We start from the raw sequence: 18,349 nt of genomic DNA on the forward strand, positions 1-18,349 counted from the left end.
GCAAACTTCTGACTTCCTGAATAGGTTTGAAATCGTCTTTTATTCTTTTTTTAGATTTGTATTAGAGGGGACAAGACCTTGGAACATTACTAGAGTTTACTATGAAATGATGGAATTTTAGAGGAAAGCCGATTCGTACGGTGAACTGCCCACGGCAGAATTTCAGATTTAATAATTTTTGTCTTCGGGATTTTTATTTATTTTTTTAACAAAAATATATCACCGAAATCACATTTCGTGACAAGATCAGAAGAGGCAAAAGGAAGTCTCTTTTTTTTCTTTGACATCAAGAGCATGAATTAAAGTTGGCAATCAAATGATAGTTACCATGACGACCGAGAGGAGGCGGGCACGTAAAACAGTGAATACATGTTGGATCGACTTAATTTTTTTGGGAGGGGGGAATTTAACAACTTCAGAATAATTGGTAAGAAAAATGAAAAAGACCACAAAGCCGGGAAAAACTGTTTGCATTGACAACTGCACAGAAAAAGAGTGTTGTCGAAAATGCTTTTAAGCCTCTTCAAAAAAAAAAAAAAAATTGGAATGAAAACAATTGAACTTAGTGGTTTGTTCCTCATACGTCACGTATCTGCGCAAGAGGCAAGACATTAGCGGGGTATTTTCCTCAGGCTAGTATGAATGTGACTGAACCGCCCTTTAAAGATCAAAAACAAGGTAATTGTTTTGAATTTCAAACAATTGAAGATATTTCGTATTACCGGAAGCCTTTAAGACTGTCGAGAACGTTTGATAGAATAAGTCATTGACATGCATTTAGTATTTAGGCTTTCCTTGGGTTATATCAATGACTAACTTTTCTTGAGATAAGATTTTGGCCAGTACGTTGACCGAAAAAATTTACCATGACCTCGTTGCAAGATCGAGACGTTTATAAAACCTTTTTCCTTCAGAACGAATAAAGCATAAGGCTGAAAAACTATGAAGCGTAAGTTTACATAAGCCTGTAAGTGGAGCTTGTGTGAGGTCCTTAAACGCCTCGCCATCCTCTCCTTGAGCTGAAGCATTGTCCTGAGTGAAAGACAGATCCAAAATTAGACTATTTCGATTTTTGAGACAGGCTCAGAGAGTATCGGAAATTAAATATGTGTCATTGTCTTCTTTCTAGAGAGCATCACGCAACAAGCTGTATTACTGATAACTGACACCTGATACGTGTTCAGAGTTAGCTGACTAATGATTTAGTTAATGAATCTCTTGAACTGATCTACAGATAATTTTTTTCAGAGATAAACCAAGCGAATCTTAGATCAAGATATCTAGGACCAGTTTATTTGCCACGTAACACCGAAGGTTAATGAGTCTTAAAATGACTCGAAGGCACCAATTTGTGATCTTTGAGGTACCGAACGGTAAAATGAAGACAAAACAACGTTTAAAGCCACGTTATAGTAACTAATATTAGAAAGTGTTTTGATTTTGACCTTTCCAAAGTGAAGAAAAAATAGCACTGCCTATAATTTCCTTCTAATATTGTAAGTGATAAAAAAAAAAAAAAAAAAAAAAAAAAAAAACAATAGAAAACTCCCAAAATGCCTTGTGGGTGTATGCTTTGAAAAAGAGCGCGTCGCCCACGGGAAACAAAATGGCGGAAGAAGGTACAGTGATCTAGTATTTGTATTTTGCGTTTATTACGTCTGTGTTTGGTATCTTTGATAAATAAAACGTAATTTTATCACTAATTAAACGGAATATGTGCTCTGAAACCTTGGAATTGTTTAGTGCTCACGGATATTCCATTGCCATGCGAGTATGAGTTGGTTCCATGCACTTGATCGAATCTGCCCAGTTACATCAAATATGCAGCGAAGAAGCTACAAATTTAGATTATACGTAGAATCAAAGTAAAAATCTACATACGTGTGACATCTTGAAATAATCGAATCATGCAGAGACTAAATTCTATTATTTGCAAACAAGGATTAAACTCTCTTCATGGGAAAATAAGGAAGAATTTGATCAGATCCGTTCAGCGTCAAAGTGGTCAGAGAACTAGAGAATAGTGCGAACGGGGAATGATCGCAGAGAAAATTTTTGCATCGCAGAAATGTGATTTTGTTTTATTCCATGGAAAGAAAACTTCTCTTCTCTTCTCGTTTAATTCTTAAAATTATTTCAGCATTATATTGCAATTGTCTTACCAGCTGAAAGGAGAATTTTTCCCCAAGAAAGAAGGTCGTTTATATTGCAACGAATATTTCTTTATCTGTGTGTTTTTTTGATTTTAGAGACATCTGCAGAAGCCTTGGTGAGCCTACGAGGTAATGACTCCAATAGATATCATGAAACTAGAATATTAATCTGCATTGCTTCACCCTTTGAACTGTAAGAGTGACTAGCATCAAATTTCTCCTCACAAGATAACCTCTGAATTACACATTAAGGTCACAAGAATAAAGAAAATGATCACCAACTGATTAAAAATAGCTCTTTATTGTTAAACAAATTCTCTTTGTCAGCACCTTATGAAATGCACCTTAAGAAATGTACTTTAAGAACAGTGTGGAGAATATACACACTGATGCAAGTGTGTAAACAGTTAAAATAGATAAATGAATGAAAAACTAATTGGTATTTGTGTTTTTCCTGATTTATATTTTTCTGTTTGTTTGAAATCAATTATTTTGTTTCTCTGTAGCTAGCATGTTGGCTTGTTGTCTGATTTTTAGAAGTTTTCTTCAGTAACATTTCATCTGTTTGATTGTGTTATGCTGGTTAACCTTTTCATCTCTAAGATTGACCAAAATGTTATTTCTCCTGTCACTATTTACATTTAATTTCTGTTTAGGGAATGTAGTCTGATCTACTGCCAAATTCTCTATAGTTAACATAGTAAGAAATGCATGATAGATATATATATATAGTGAGAAGAATTGACTTTGAGATCTTGATTGTGGAAAGGTTTATTCTCCAGCAAAATGCAAGCCTTAGGGTACTTTTCTAGTCAGAGACAATGTTTACAATAATTATTGTGTTATTCTATTGTCTGTTCTTTTATTTTTAACTCTATAGGTACTTTTTCATTTTAATGATATCTTACTTTACACAGAATTGAAAATTTTTGTAAAAGAAGACTGACAGAATGTGTTTTTGTGCAGGTATTGGATCTCCATTCAGCTCGCCGGCAAAACGTAGCACTCCGGTTTGTACTCTTAATGTGTATTTAGTTTGAAAACTACACATGCATTGTTCTTATTAAATTTTATAATTATGTAGGGTTTTGTTTTTAGTTTTACAGCTGTTGGTGAGCACTGATGGGTGACTTTCTTTCATCAAAGCTTTCATAATGACAAGAAAATGTCTATTTTTTGAAATCTCAGCCACTGCTTATTGCCTTAACCCTTTAACTCCCAGCTCAAATTTGTCATTCTCCTTACTGTCAACCATACAATTCTTATAATATTACTTCAGAGAATTTAGTGTTGGATCAACTAAAAATTGATCCCCAAATTGATATTTTTCTTTATTCTCATCACTTATCTGGTTGATATTGTATTGATATTGTAAGGAGAAATTCTGTCTTGGTCATTCATGGGAGTTAAAGGGTTAACTTAAAGGAGATATTGTAGATGTACATTGGCTTCTTGTAGCCTGAACTGAATGCACAGATGCACCATAACTTTAATTATTTACTTGGATAGATTAACCTTCCAAATGTTACACTTGCAAGTGCAGTTTTATTTAGAATATTGTGATGGTACTGTAATTGCAAAGTTGTCTTTTGATTTAAGTTGATAGCATGATTTCAATGAAAACTTTTAAAACAAAGTAAATGGATATAACACATCAACCTGATGGCATGAGTCATGCTAAAACATGTCTTTAAAAAGTACATTTACAGGTGTATGAACCTATCTATCATTGTTAGGAAGTTTTGAAACTTTTTAGGTATGTGTTCAACTTCTCTCTTGTCAGTAAACCTCAATGATTATCATTAATTCTTTTACCTTCATAGTCACGGTCCAAGAAAAGAACTCGACAGACTGATGATAGTGTAGAAGATTCTGACTTAGACAGAGGCACAGATGAAGGGGTAATTCAGAACCTTTGTGACAAATTGTCCCAGTGATTTTAGTGTTTTCTAACTAACAAATAGATTTCATGTTGCTGAGTCTGTTTCAGTAACGGATCACAGATAACATCGAAATGTGGTAAGAACAAAAAAAAGTGGTACATGAGGCACAGCCACTGATGTTGTTACTGCCATATTCTTACAGATGTATTGTGTTAGTAACAGGATACACTATACTTAATTTTCTGCATTTTCTTTAGTATGTTATCTTTCTAGACTTTCTAACTTTCAGATTTTTTTTCAGGAATACTCACTTTCCTCCCCAAGAACTAGGTTTGTGTATGTTTCTTAATAGTTCCCTATATCTGGTTGAAATTGGATTGATGAAACCTTAGTCATAACTGAAGACATGAAGAGATTTAATATATGAAAGTTTGTGTTTGCTTTTTCATGGGAAAGCACTCCTTTGGAGGGGAAAAGCACCTGTCTGGGCCACCAAAGGGGAGTGGTGGGAAAAAGCTCTTCACGGGACCACCAAAAGGGAGCAGGAGGGGGGGGGTGGGGAGAGAAGGGAGAAAGCACTCCTCTAGACCCCACCTAGCAGGGGCAAGGAGGAGAGACAAGGGTCTTTGCAAAATCCAGCTGCCCTTCTGCTTTAAGCATCAATAAAACCCCTGCTTGTTGTATTGGAATAATTGTTTCTACTTTGAACTAACTTATTTACTGGAGAATATCTGCTCTCTTACAGGAGAATGACAAAAGCAGCTTCTCTGGTAAGTAATTATGTGTATATGAGTATGTGATCAAAATTTTTCTTGTTATAACAAAGCGATAAGTGTTTAGGATAGTTTCTAGAATTATGTGAAATTTTAAATGTTTCAAGGCACAGTGTATGATATGTCATAATTGTCCTATTTTTGATTGTTTAGTTATTTGGCAATGGAAGTACAGACAAGAAGCTTGCCAAGGTACAGTTAACATATTTTTGTAAAGTTATTGATTTTACTGCTGGTCTTGTTCTAAGGAAACAAAACAAAGGAGAAAGTGTGATCAACACTTTGCCTTGATGTGAAGAATGTAATTTGAAAATCTTTGTCTCTGCAATGGAAAGTGGCATAAGTAAGTTAAATAATTTCAATTTATGCACTCTTATAATTACAGAGTGGAATTGAACAAATTACTGTAGTCAGCAACTTGTGGTTTGCTGGTTTTGGCCTGACCTTTTTGCGATGCATTTTATTGCTTTTTTTGGCTTGTTTTTTGTTTCCTTTTGAGGATTGGCTTGTTCAAACTCCTGCCCCTTGCCACACGTTAGCAGAATTGTTTATAAAATGATTCTCAGTGTGGTCAACAATTGTTGTAGAATTTAGCAAAGTCATGTATTAGTCTTAGGTACCACTATGTTTTTCACTTGTAAGCATCATTCTAAAATTTGAAAATTTTCTTTTGAGCTATTTGCTCATGAAAGCAAACTCTTTGCCTTTTAACTCCTTTTTATTTAAAATTAAAATGTGTGTATCTTGCTGGTTTAACCCTTTAACTCCCATGACCTAATTGTCAATTCTCCCTTCCAGCTACTAAATATTTCCCTTGAAATTATTTATGAGAATTTGGTGTTAGATCAAGATAACAACTTCTACCTGATAAGTTTTAGTATTCTCATAACCTTTTTGTTGGATACTGTATGGATATTATAGAGAGAAGTTAGTTGTTAATCACCTCAGGGAATTAAAGGGTTAAATTCCCCACCCCCAGTGCCAGGAAAACAGTCAAATGCCTTTGAATTGGCAGGAGGGGGGATGTTGAAGCTTCAAATAGATTGATGTAAATATAATGTTGTGAATTGGTATCTCTAGGCTTCCTTTGCTAAGTTGCAGAACCTTTTGAAGTTACCCAAAGCGGCAAGATGGTGTTATTTTGAATGGTTCTACTCCAGTTTAGACAGGTAATGGATTGAAGCACTTTTATTTGAAACTTTATTGATATCTAAAAATCATCAAATGCATGACTTTGATTTTGTTTTTATTATAGAGTGTTATTTCAAGGTGACAACGACTTCGATGTTTGCCTGAGGGAATCATTTCCAAATTTAAAGGTAGGTGCTGTCAGCATGAATGTTCTTTTTATATTTTTTGCTTATCCAGACATTTTGTCTTGTGCTTTTATGCCTTTACTAGTCTTCTGTTTAAAGTTTATTGCAATCCATGAAAATGTTGCTTGCAAAGATCACAAATTAGCAAACAACTTGCAGATATGTCTAAGTTTTGCAGTGGTTGTTTCCTTGTAGTTGGTCTGTAACTGAATGCCAGATGCCATAGATATGAAATTTTCATGAAAATGTTCTTGCTGGCCAATACTTTTAAAAGTTGGTCTTTGATAATAGTTAATCTTGGTTGACCAGGAAGAATTTTAGGTTTAAGAAATGTAGTTCATGTCCTAAAATTCACACCTTCATATTAACAGTTTAACTCCCAAGAAGTGATCGTTACTTCTTCTTTCTACCTGCGACACATTACCTTGAAAATTGATGACGAGAATTTAGTTTCAGATCCAGATAAAAACTTCTACCTGATAAGTTTCAGTATTCTCATTACCTGTTTGGTGGATTATGTGTGGATATTATAGGGAGAAGTTACATTTGAATCACATATGGGAGTTAAAGGGTTAAGTCTAAAACAGGAATGGTGAAGAAAAATATAAAAGATTTTGTGCTACTTTGTGGTAAGATGCCATCATTAGTGACTTTGTTTTGTTGATAGACTCGCAAATTACGTCGTGTTGAGTGGAGGGAAGTTAGAAGACTAATGGGTAAACCAAGGAGGTTAGTGAATGGTGAAGTCTGGAATTCCTGTAAAGTTTTCAATCCTTTCACAAAACTGATTACCATTTATTTTGGGGTTTTTTTTGTTCATTTATTGCAAGGCAGAATCTGAGATAATTTTTATGATATTGTATGAGATAGGGGCATAGCCAGGATTTTTCAAAGGGGGGTTACACTGTGTCAAACAGAAGGTACTCTTCAGATTGTCATGTTGACCTCCATGCCATGTTTTACTCAAAGTGACAAAAAATGCCTACAAAAGGGGGGGAGGGGTTACTGACACCCCCTCCCCTCCCCCCTCCCCCCTCCCCAATCCAGGACCACTGCTAGCTACACTCTTGTTAGATGCCAACTATGGTGATTAAAAGTTGTTTCATTGGTTATACACTCTAGATGTTCTCCAGCGTTTTTCTTGGAAGAGCGGCAAGCCTTGGAAGAGAAGAGACGAAAGATTCGCATGCTTCAGCAAAAGAAGGCCAGTCTTCAGTTTTTTTTCATTCTAGACTGTTTAGTATCTTTTTAGACTATTTCTTTCGTGGTTCTTTTTTACTTGTTATGTACAGTAAGTTTTTAGTGATGTCAAAAACATTTTTATCTTAATGTTTATCAACAGGTTACTGAACTTAGCAGGTTCAAGGATTTACCCGATGAGGTTCCATTACCTTTGGTTATTGGGACCAAGGTTACAGGTTGGTTTTTAGATCATTATGAGCATACACTTAGGGGGGCTGCCCAACCCTTCAGCCTTTTTATGTATTTTCTCCAAAGGTTGAACTTTGAATCCTCATTTGCCATTTTGTGTTAATATTCATGAATCCCTCCATGAAAGCAAACAAGTGATGAGAATAGAGAAAAATATCAGTTAGAGGATTATAAGTTGATCCAATACCAAATTCTCCAAACTAACATCACAAGAACTGTATGGCAGACATTAAGGAGAATTACCAATGAGATCCTGGGAGTTAAAAGGTTAAGGGTAGGTGGGTATATATGGCAACAAGGAATGAAATTGCAAGGATTACCAGGCCAGTTTGTTTTCCCAGTGTTCACCTCTACTTGTAGCCTCATATAATATTAAGACTGTCACGCTATTCCAAAATGTTTCTATGTAGTCCACTTCCTGTTAGTAAGGTAGCTTGTGTTTCTAGGGACCATTCTTTCTGTCCTTAACCCAGCTTTAGAGATTGTAGAATTCTGTACTACTTTGCAGAATTTTCAGCCAAATTACAACCACCCTAGTGTTTGTTCAATAATGCGTTGAAATTTTAATGATCAAATCACTGATAACCACTTCTGAAGTAAAAGGGTCACTTTTAATCTTCCTTTCACTCTAGCTCGCCTGCGTGGGCCTCATGATGGCCTTTTTACCGGTCAGATAGATGCAGTTGATACTGTGAACTGCTCTTACAGAGTTACTTTTGATCGCCCAGGTTTGTATCCAGAGCCTGTTAAATGTAGCAGTTGTACGAAGCTTTATGTTTCACATTTTTATGGTGTTACATTGTCTATGCAGTAATAAAATTCGTGTACGTGTAAATAATACTGATAATGATGATAATAACAACAATAATGATATTGATAATTAGTATATACCACAGGAGTGAATAGTGCTTTTCACGCATGCTGACTGGCTAGTGTGAAAATGAAAAGTAAGAACTATTCACCTCCAAGCAGCTGATGAGACAAAATTGCATGTAGAGAGTTTAATTTCCAACCATTTTAGTACAGTAACTGTATATTGAAAGAAATAAACTAATCATTTGATATCTGTATGCTTTATAGTAAAACAATTATTTACCTCAGTCTCATTGAAAGTGGTGGATATATACCTTGCTGCTTCATGGTTCAGTAAACATCCACCACTTTTCACCTCCACTTTGGTGAATAATTGTTAATTGTTATAATAATGATAAGTTTTCATGCGAAAAAGAGTAACTTTTATTAGGGGCCAGTTGAATGCGCAATATAGTAAAGCATAACAAAAGCTTGAAATAGTTTTGTAATAAAATTTCAACTTGTAGGGGTCAACATTTCTAATAGCTTTATTGCATTTTTTCTGAGTTGCATTATTTATTCCTGCAGGCCTTGGAACACATTCAGTTCTTGATCTTGAAGTATTGGTATGTAATTATCTTTTCTTCTTCTTTTCTTACCCTGACAGAATTTTTTTTTTCTGTTTGAATTAATATGAATAATAATAATAAAATAATATAATAAATAATCATTAAAAAAGGCAGAAAAAAGCTTGTAATACTGATCAGTGAATGTGAAAGTGATCTTTGCAGTAATGAGCAGTTACTTAAGCAGTAATGAAAATAAGGCCAGCTAACAAACCAACTGGGAGCTGGTCATTATGTTGGTTCTGAGTAATCCCTTGAAGTGATGAATAAGACTGTGAATATCTGGAAATCATAAATGTGAATTGGGGCGGAGGAAGTGAAGATTGCTTTCATATTCACTTCTTTTTCTGCAATTTCATTTATTCACTGTCTTAATACTGATCAATGCTGTTTTCAGAGTGAGGAGCCACATGACACCATGCCCATATCATCATTTCTTCAAAAAGAAAGGCCAAGAACAGCAGCATTCACTCCTGCATATACACCACCAAGGTAATACAAGCTTCTTAATCCATTAACTCCCAAGACTTGATTGTCAATTCTCCTCTCCAGCTACTACACATTTCCTTGTAAATTGATTAAAAGAATTTCAGTTTTCAATCAAGGTAATAAATCGTACCTGATAAGTTTGAGTATTCTCACTACCTGTTTGCTGAATAATGTATGGAAACTATAGGAAGAAGTTACATAGTAATCGCTTCAGTGAGTTTAACCTGTAATTCCCAAGATTTTGATGTTAATTCTCTCTCTAGCTGTCACACATTTCCTTGTAAATTAGTTACGAGAATTTGGTGTTAGATCAAGATAACTTCCACCTGATAAGTTTGAGTATTCTCATTACCTGTTTGCTGGATAATGTGAGGATATTATAAAGAGAAGTTTCATGTTAATCACTTGTGGGAGCTGAAGGGTTAAAGAGTTAATCCATTGTTATCACGCTTTCATTTGTAAAATTTGGCCTTTTCATGATTTTTATAATGCTGATGGAATCTTGGTTCCTTCTAGGCTTCTTCCTGCTGGTAGTGACTTGAATAGCCCAAATATGGTAAGAAAATTCCAGCATTGTCTTAAATTGAATTCAAGATGCCAAAGTTTCACTGGATACTTTTAGTAAATTTTACTTTCCTATCCATCACATCTTTCCACAGGTTCATGATCCTCTTATAGGAGCATCACCTGGAAGGTAACAGTCATTTATCTCTCTGTTGCATCAATGTCATTTTGTTTTAAGTTTTTGATGTTGTTTAAAACCACCTTGAACTTGAAGGGAACTGCAAAATAGTTATGAAAAAAAAAACACAAAATAGGCAATATTCAATGATCACAGAACAGGAATTGCTATGATTAAAGAGGATAGAACTGGATTGATGGTGATAGACCTGTAAAGTTAAGGTTAATTTTTATAAAACTGTGCAAACCAACAATGTTGCTCCTTAGAACTGTTACCAATTTGAAATTTTCCAAGTCACACCTGCAGTGGTAATTAATAACTTCCAACAAGTACTTTAATTTTTCTTATAAGCAATAGGCCATTTCTGAGTTAAGAATTTCTCAATTGCAAAAGAAGCTACTGGTAAGAGCAAAACCCCTTTGTAAAGAAAAAGAAAAAAAATAGAATGAGTAGGAGTACTAAACAATCATGTTCACAGTAGGAGCCTTGTACTTACCATCATTTTAAAACAGGTCTTGAGGATGTAGGAATTTTTTTATACCTATGAATATTAAAAGTAAAATCGTGTTATGAAGAAGTTTAATATTGTTTCATTACTTTGTAAGGTTACGACTTCAAGATGCAATCTCTCAACAAGGACAAGGTAATTGAGAACAAATTGGATGGCAGTGCTATTGGCAATGTTGCACAATTTTCCATCGTCAAAGTACTCTTACTTCCTTGATACTTAAACCTCTACACCCTAAAATTGGTATCAATATTCTCCATACTGTTCTCTATAAATTTTGTAAGGTACCAACAAGGGGAGTTTATTAATAACAATTAAGAGCTTGTTTAGTTGGTGATCATTTCCTTGATTCTTGTGACCTAAATGTGTGATTTGGGGGTAATAATGTAAGGTGAAATGAGATGTTAGTCACTCTAAGGGGTTTAAGTGTTAAACATTAGAGGATATTTTTCCATTGTTTACATAGCCTGCTTGAACATGAGATAGGTTGGGAGAATCTGAGACAATTTTGTACACTTCAGACACTGTCAAGAGTTTCCATAGCTCTTGCCCATATTTTTAGATGAGGCTGCTTTAAATAGTGAAAAAGTCCTTCACTGCTTTTATGAAATACCTCAGTCTGTAAAACACAAGTGAATCTTAAAGGTCACAACTGTGTTTATGATCTCTGTTCTGAATACACACATGGACTAATGAGGGTATGCTTTATCCCAGTTATTTAAAAAGTGATTTCATGTTCTCAGGCTTTTTTTATGAACTGAAACAAGGATGTATAAATTCCAAACTTGTTTGGTTCATGTAAAGAGGTTTTAAGTCCTCACAAGACTGATGGTGTTAACCCTTCAACCCCTAAGAGTGACTGGTATCTAATTTCTCTTTAAAATATCAGCTCTGAATCAAACATTAAGGTTGTGAGAATAAGGGAAATGATGAACAACTAAAGAAACTCTTGACTGTTAAACAAATTCTCCTTTTCAGACCCTCTAGAAATGTATAGAGAACAGTATGGAGAATATGCATACTGATGTTAGGGTGTTAAGGGTTAAAAGAAACAGCTGCGATGATGATGATGAAGATTCATTTTCTCCATTTAATTTTTTTTCTCCATAGAAATGCGTCCTACAGTAACTGATCTTTATTTTTTTTTTTTACTCACTTATAGTTAAAAGACATTTTTCATGAAAATTGAACGTAAGTCTAATCTAATATTTTTGTATCATTTTTCTTAAGGTGGCACTCTTGGTGGTTTTCCAATCAGGTTTCTCATCCTTGTGGTATGTTTTTCATGATTCAGTGAAATATGCATGCTAACCAAACCTTGACACTTACTATGATGTATGTGAGCATTCAAAGATGTTAATGTTTGTGAGATTTATTTTAGAGAGATTTTTGTCTTGTAGACGAGATTGTCAAAGATCTTACTTGTCAAGAAAGAATGCATTGAAAAGTTACGAGAAATGAACACACAAGCTCAGAAGATGGTGAGAGTTCAATGCTGTAAATTTACAATTAAACTTTGGTGGTGTCCTGTGCCAATTACAAAGTAACTTCAAAGGACTGTTTTTGCAATAAGCTTGACAGAGATATAAATTTTGAGCTCTACTGTCTGTTGATGGTTTCAGTTTTTTTTGTTGTAACCCTTTTGAATGAGTCTACCTTTTAACTCTCAGAAGTGATAAACATGTAACTTCTCCCTATGATATTCATACATTATCCAGCCACCAAGTAATGAGAATACTTAAATTTATTAGGAAGAAGTTTTTTATTTTGATCTGAAAGTAAATTCTGGCTATCAATTTTCAAGGTAATGTGTAGCAGGTAGAGAGGAGAATTAACTATCAAATCTTGGGAGTTAAAGGGTTAAAATGTAGGTGTGAATTTTTAGGACATGAACTACATTTCTTAAACACCAAATTCTTCCTGGTCAACCAAAACTAACCGTTATCAAAGACCAACCTTTATAAGTACTGGCCAGCAAGAACATTTTAATGAAAATTTCATATCTATGACACCTGGCATTCAGTCATCTTGATCCACTACCAGCTAGAAGGGAGAATCAGATATTGGAAGTTACAGTATTAAGTTACTACAAAAAACAATGAGCATTATTGTAAACATTACCATAATCATTGCCACTTTAATTGTCACATTAGTCTGTGTCATTATTACTCTCGTGATCACTGTAATTGTAACTAACAACTGGTATCTTCATTGACAATCCAGCTATCAATTGTAAATTTACTCTATTATTTTTACTCACTTAACAGAAATCCTACCAGGAGCCCATTGATAAGGAGTTCCAGAGGCGTTATGCGTCGGTTGTATTGGAATTAGAGCGGCTCAATAAAGTAAGTTTTGGTGTATTTGTTTGTTTTTTGTCCTCTAAGGTAGAACACATTTTGTATTATAAATGTTTATGTTTTGTGCCATTTTTTGCAGGATCTCAATGAGTATTTAACAGGTGTTCAGGAGTATTGTCAAGAGGTGTGAACATTTTTTCGTGTGTAATTGCTGAACCCTTTAACCCCTTAAAAGTGATTAAGTTGTAACTTCCCCTGTGATTCCAATACATTATCTTGTAAATAAGAAAGGAGAATAGACAAGCTCATCATCAAGGGGGTATCATGTTGTTATAATACCAAATTCCTGTCTAATAATTACTAGGAACTGTATGATAGTCAGTAGGGAGAAATTCTAATTCAATCTTGGGTCTTAAAGGGTTCATTAACTGACAAATGACCTAAAGTACTGATTGAACTACTTGAAAATGTTATTACTAACAGCAGAAAACCAATCCATTTTCACAGAAATGCACTGTAAAATCAATCAGCTTTACTTCAAATTTAGAGGCTGGCATAATGAAGTAATATACTTATTTGGGTTTTGTTTTCTAATCAGCTGGCCCCTGAACAAGGAGTTCAATCTATGGATCCTTCCATCAGTGTTAAAAGAAGATGTGATGAAGAGGCTGCCAGAGTAGTGGAAGACAATAATGCAAACATGGGCCTGTATGTATCAAATTCTGCAACATAGTTCTAAGAAAGTAACTACTACCTGTAGCTTGTGGTCAGGTTCTCAAAGGTACTGTGGTTGGAGCTACAAAAAAACTCTCATTTGGACAGACAGAATTGTCTCTTACTGCTGTGCTGCTTCTAGTAATACCACAGCACTAATTAGAGCCTATACTCGTAGTAGTCTAGTTGCAGAGTCCCCCAAAATAGCAAAATGCACAACTCACCTCACAGAAATGTTTGGTGCCATTTTCCTATATATAGAGCAATGTTTACTCTTTACTTGTACTTTACTTTTGAAATGAGGTACTTTGTACAATTAATTTGTGGTCAGGGAAGGAAATATAGGGAATCAATTGCATCAGCCTGATGCTCAACATGAAAGCAGGCTCTGTCCATAAACAGCATTTAGAACTGTCTATTCTAAACCATTTCATAATAAAAAGAAGCAAAATTAAAACATGACGTTTTGACGATGACATGTCACCATTATCAAATGAAAAATTGTTATAAATTGTAAGTTCAGGGACGTTATTATAAAGAAAGAAATTAGAATAAAAATGAGATGGAGTTAAGCAAGAGAGATGCTTCTAATAACGAAATAGAGATGGACTCTAAATACTCAAGAAGACTCATTCCAGCAAAACTGTTCATTTAATTATGTACATTCTTTTGTTTAACTCCATCTCCTTTTTATTCTTATTTACTGGTAGTTTCGCCGTTTCCATTCTTTAGATAATGTCCCTGAACTATTAATAATTCTACATTTGATAATGGTGACATGTTGTTGCCAACACATCACCAGTTTTTCTAAATCTTTTGTTATCCTCAACTAAATCTAAATAAATATAAGGGCTTTCAAAAACCAGCCTTAAAATGGTTATAATCTCAATGTCTCATGACTCATCACATGACCTTTTAGATATGAAGTCTGTCTTTTTTCCAGTGTCAATCAAATGTCATTTGCTTTTGAACAAACTTGATCACAGACTAAAGGTATAAGATCCTAGCTCTGATGATGACTTCCGTTAGGTTATTGAAAATGCCAGTGACTGTCACCTAGGAAATTCTTTTTCATATCTACTACACAGGACCTTCACACTGCATGTCTCTAGTGGGCATAAACCATTTACCATGATAATTATTGCATTTGTGTGTTAAAGCTTGAGCTGTGTAACTGTTTTTGTGTAATGTGTGTGAAAAATCACTGCTATTAATGGACTGGTTATTTTTCAGAAATGCTCTTGCAAGTCCGCCATTGGTGCAGATTGTCAGTAGTTTAACTTCTCTCATGCTTCAAATTAAGGTAATTAAGCAGCTACAAAATTTAGACTCATACAAGCAGCAACTGTAGCAACAGCAGTAGTGGTAGCAGTGGGGACAGCAGTGGCAGTAATAATGGCAGTGGTTATAGTAGAGATAGTAGTCAGCAGTGGTTACCATTGACAGTAGTCCAAAGTAGTATTGGTGGTAGCAGAAGTTGAGGTGGTAGTGATAATGGTAGTACCTGTAGTACACAAAGATGACAGCTTCAAATCGGGTTCTTTAAGGATATATGTACTTCACAATTCCCTGTCCAAAAAATCCAGGGAGTACAGATTGCCTGAAAGCAAATTAACACATAACTCATCCTTTCTCCATTGATATTTTCAGTCATTAGCAGAGAATGATCTCAATACCTTTGAGTTCAAATCTTTATCTGATGCAGTGGATGAAATCAAGAAAACTATAGACCCCTCAAACATTAGGTAGGTATTTTGATATGAAACAGCTGCAGTAGTTAGCATAAGAGTATTTTGAGTCCAAACGGATGATGTCTAGTGAGCAGTGCCAAGACTTGGCAGTTGCAGAGTCTATTTCATGGTGTACATGCCTGAGTGATACAGCAGAAAAAAACAGAGTCAAGAAATAGGGGGAGAGGCTAAGAAACACAGTGCAACAAAAAGAAGAATCTGTGTTAAAGCAATGCTACTTTTTTTTCATTTGTCACAGTATATTAAAATCAAGGGTAGGTGGTTGTTGAATGATCTTATGGTCAACTATTTTCATAACATCTAAATCCTTCCTTCAGGTAACTCTACCTTAAGAGGAGTTGTATCACTGTTGTTTTTTTTACATAAGATTGAGTTGAAATTAAAGCTGATTGTTGTTTTTGTTTTTGTTTTTTTTTACTACAGCTGTTTTCAGAACAATGTAGAGATCCATGTAGCTCACATCCAGTCTGGTCTTAGTCAGATGGGAAATCTACATGCGTTTTCATCATCTGCTGGGCCTTCATAAGATATGTTTTGCAGCACATAAATCATGGGTAGACAACAACTCTTAGTCAACATGTATGCTACATTGAGACATGAAAATAAAATCCCACTCAAACATGATTAGATAATTATTTAGAACTTCATTTTTGAAATAGGCTTTTTGCGCCAACTACTTAAAATGACTAGTCAAACCTGCTGTCTTCAGCATTTTATTTAAACAAATGCAGTTGTTAAATAGTTATTGTAAAGAAAAGTTGCAGTTAATACTGTGGTGAATTGACTTGTAATGAAGTGTAATTGTTTGTCACAAGATGTGGTTGTTTCTCAATACTGAATCCACATTGGAGGCTACATACACTTCTCCAATCCATGTTGTTATTCACTCTGGAGATGACACATGCTTCTCAGCTCCACATTGGAGATGACACATGCTTTTCAGCTCCACATTGGAGATGACACATGCTTCTCAGCTCCACATTGGAGGTGACACACACTTCCTAGCTCTGCATTGCAATCCACATTAGAGGTGGCTACTTTGTGAGACAAACAGTTTTACTTCATTTCAAATGCCCATGGATATAATGGAAAAGGTTCATAAGAAATTATGAAAAGAGGGTCTGTAATAACCAATAATACTAGCTTATGTTTTTAATACATACATATTCCTGTTAACATTTGACTGGATGAGTGGTTAGAAATGCACAACCTTTTGATTGAATCTATTTCATCAAAGTTGTGATTTTTCTGATTATATACATGAATAAAGTCATCTATAATTTTTCTGCAAAGTGGTCTGGAATAACCTTTTATTATTCTTCTGTAACATTTTGATCACACTCTCTTGACCTCATCCTTCCCTAAAGAAACTAACATAATTATTTTGTATTGTAACTTTACTGATCAGGTGGTTCCTTACTTCTAAGAAAACCATGAACACCTGAAATATCAGTTTGACAAAAGAGCAAACTGGTTAATAGCCTTGGAACAGGCTGTTATTAATAGTGCTGCAGGATGCACGTTTCTCCACTTGCGTTATTCTCAGCCTTGTATTTCCTGCAGGCAAAGAAATGCTTGTGCCGAGGTGCTCGAAAGGAGGGCCTGCCTACGGGCTAACTGATATTGACTTCTGATTGGCTTTCTTTCTCTTAACGTAAGATAATTACAGGTGGTACCTAATTAAAGCAGAACTCCCTCAACTGACTGTTGACTGATTGTCTGTACTGTTCTGGTATAATCTAACAGACAGAAAAAATCTACAATCCCACAAACTCAACTACTTTATTAAACAGCAAGTAATGTTCTAAACAAGGAGTGACTCCTTAAAGGAGTGCAATACTTATCGTAAATAAACTTAATTAAGCCCATCACAGACTATATCCAAGCTCATCACTGACACAATCTCACTGCTGTCTCCAAAGTTCCTTGAAATAGGTGGCCTTCTGCAGTAGTGACCCTCTTGGTTCAGCTTTCAAAACATTCATTGCTCTGACTACAACAACTTCTACTACTGTATAAGTAAGTCTTTATATATAATTATATATATTTGCAAAGTGTTCTGGAACATTCCAGAAGCTTCCATGAGAACTATTTTTGTAGTATTACATAATAAATAATTAAATAAATAATAAATCTAGAGGCTACAATGTCTGCTGACAAACAGCCAACAGATGACAACAGTTTTTTGGGGGAGCTCATCTTCAAACATACCAATATTTCTGGTCTTCAGTTTTCATCTTTTTCTTTTAGTAAGGAAAAGTAACTGAGATTTCGTAATAGAAATCCAAACTGTGGGAGTTACTATATTGCTACATGTAAGGAAAGTCTGGTGCTAATATCATGGAATTAAAAATAATGTTACTTAATATAAGTGATGATGTATTTTGACTCTTTTTGCTAAGTTGGCATTAGTGTATACTATATATGTTGACAAATAGAATACCTGTAATTGGGAACATTTTTTTATTCAAATAGTTGAGAACCATATTTGATGGAAAGTACACCATAAGCCTAATCAAAAGGCTTAGTGCAGAACTAATTGTGTGGCTGAGTTGAGGATTTTAATATGGGATCTCAAGATTTCGAATCCTGGACCCTAATCAACTATTGTGTCATCATTTGTAATTAATTTACTAATAAAAGGATGAGAAAAAATTCTCTAGGCAAGTAAATTAGGAATTTGCTACTCAAAGTTTACTGGATTTGTTCTTTACATGCACGGGTTAAAAAAGAAAACAAAAAAAAAAAAAAAAATGAAGTTGTCTGAGTGTAAAAAAGTACTTTTGAAGTATGCAATATTAATTTTAAAAACAAATAATTTTTAATATCTTTGAGTTTGAAATAACTCTACAACAATTTTTTCAAGTTTTACAACATGATTCTCATTAGCAAGTTACTTATAATATTATAAGAATCTATAATTTTAAACAT

General features: G+C 34.6%; 1 protein-coding gene across 3 annotated transcripts; it reads left to right on the forward strand.

The window, feature by feature from the left end:
* Window positions 1-576: 576 nt before the first annotated feature.
* LOC131776630 (protein lin-9 homolog) lies at window positions 577-16,140 on the forward strand. 3 transcript variants are annotated; one of them, XM_066170899.1, is made up of 27 exons: window positions 577-678; window positions 1,249-1,363; window positions 2,250-2,282; window positions 3,120-3,163; window positions 3,977-4,054; window positions 4,338-4,366; window positions 4,782-4,806; window positions 4,963-5,001; window positions 5,890-5,978; window positions 6,065-6,128; window positions 6,793-6,854; window positions 7,248-7,329; window positions 7,468-7,543; window positions 8,189-8,284; window positions 8,937-8,974; window positions 9,372-9,466; window positions 9,980-10,019; window positions 10,123-10,157; window positions 10,751-10,788; window positions 11,884-11,927; window positions 12,054-12,134; window positions 12,921-13,001; window positions 13,093-13,137; window positions 13,552-13,661; window positions 14,901-14,970; window positions 15,318-15,412; window positions 15,842-16,140. In XM_066170899.1, exons 7-27 carry the CDS (start codon window positions 4,786-4,788, stop codon window positions 15,942-15,944), a joined length of 1,404 nt encoding a protein of 467 aa, XP_066026996.1. In that variant the 5' UTR covers window positions 577-678; window positions 1,249-1,363; window positions 2,250-2,282; window positions 3,120-3,163; window positions 3,977-4,054; window positions 4,338-4,366; window positions 4,782-4,785; the 3' UTR covers window positions 15,945-16,140. The 3 variants fall into 3 exon arrangements, with proteins under 3 accessions (XP_066026996.1, XP_066026997.1, XP_058948836.2); XM_066170900.1 differs by lacking the exon at window positions 577-678 and having other exon boundaries at window positions 1,125-1,363; XM_059092853.2 differs by lacking the exons at window positions 577-678; window positions 1,249-1,363 and adding an exon at window positions 1,577-1,619.
* Window positions 16,141-18,349: the final 2,209 nt, after the last annotated feature.

The sequence above is a fragment of the Pocillopora verrucosa genome, chromosome 8 (assembly GCF_036669915.1).
Source record: "Pocillopora verrucosa isolate sample1 chromosome 8, ASM3666991v2, whole genome shotgun sequence".
Classification (NCBI taxonomy): domain Eukaryota; kingdom Metazoa; phylum Cnidaria; class Anthozoa; order Scleractinia; family Pocilloporidae; genus Pocillopora; species Pocillopora verrucosa.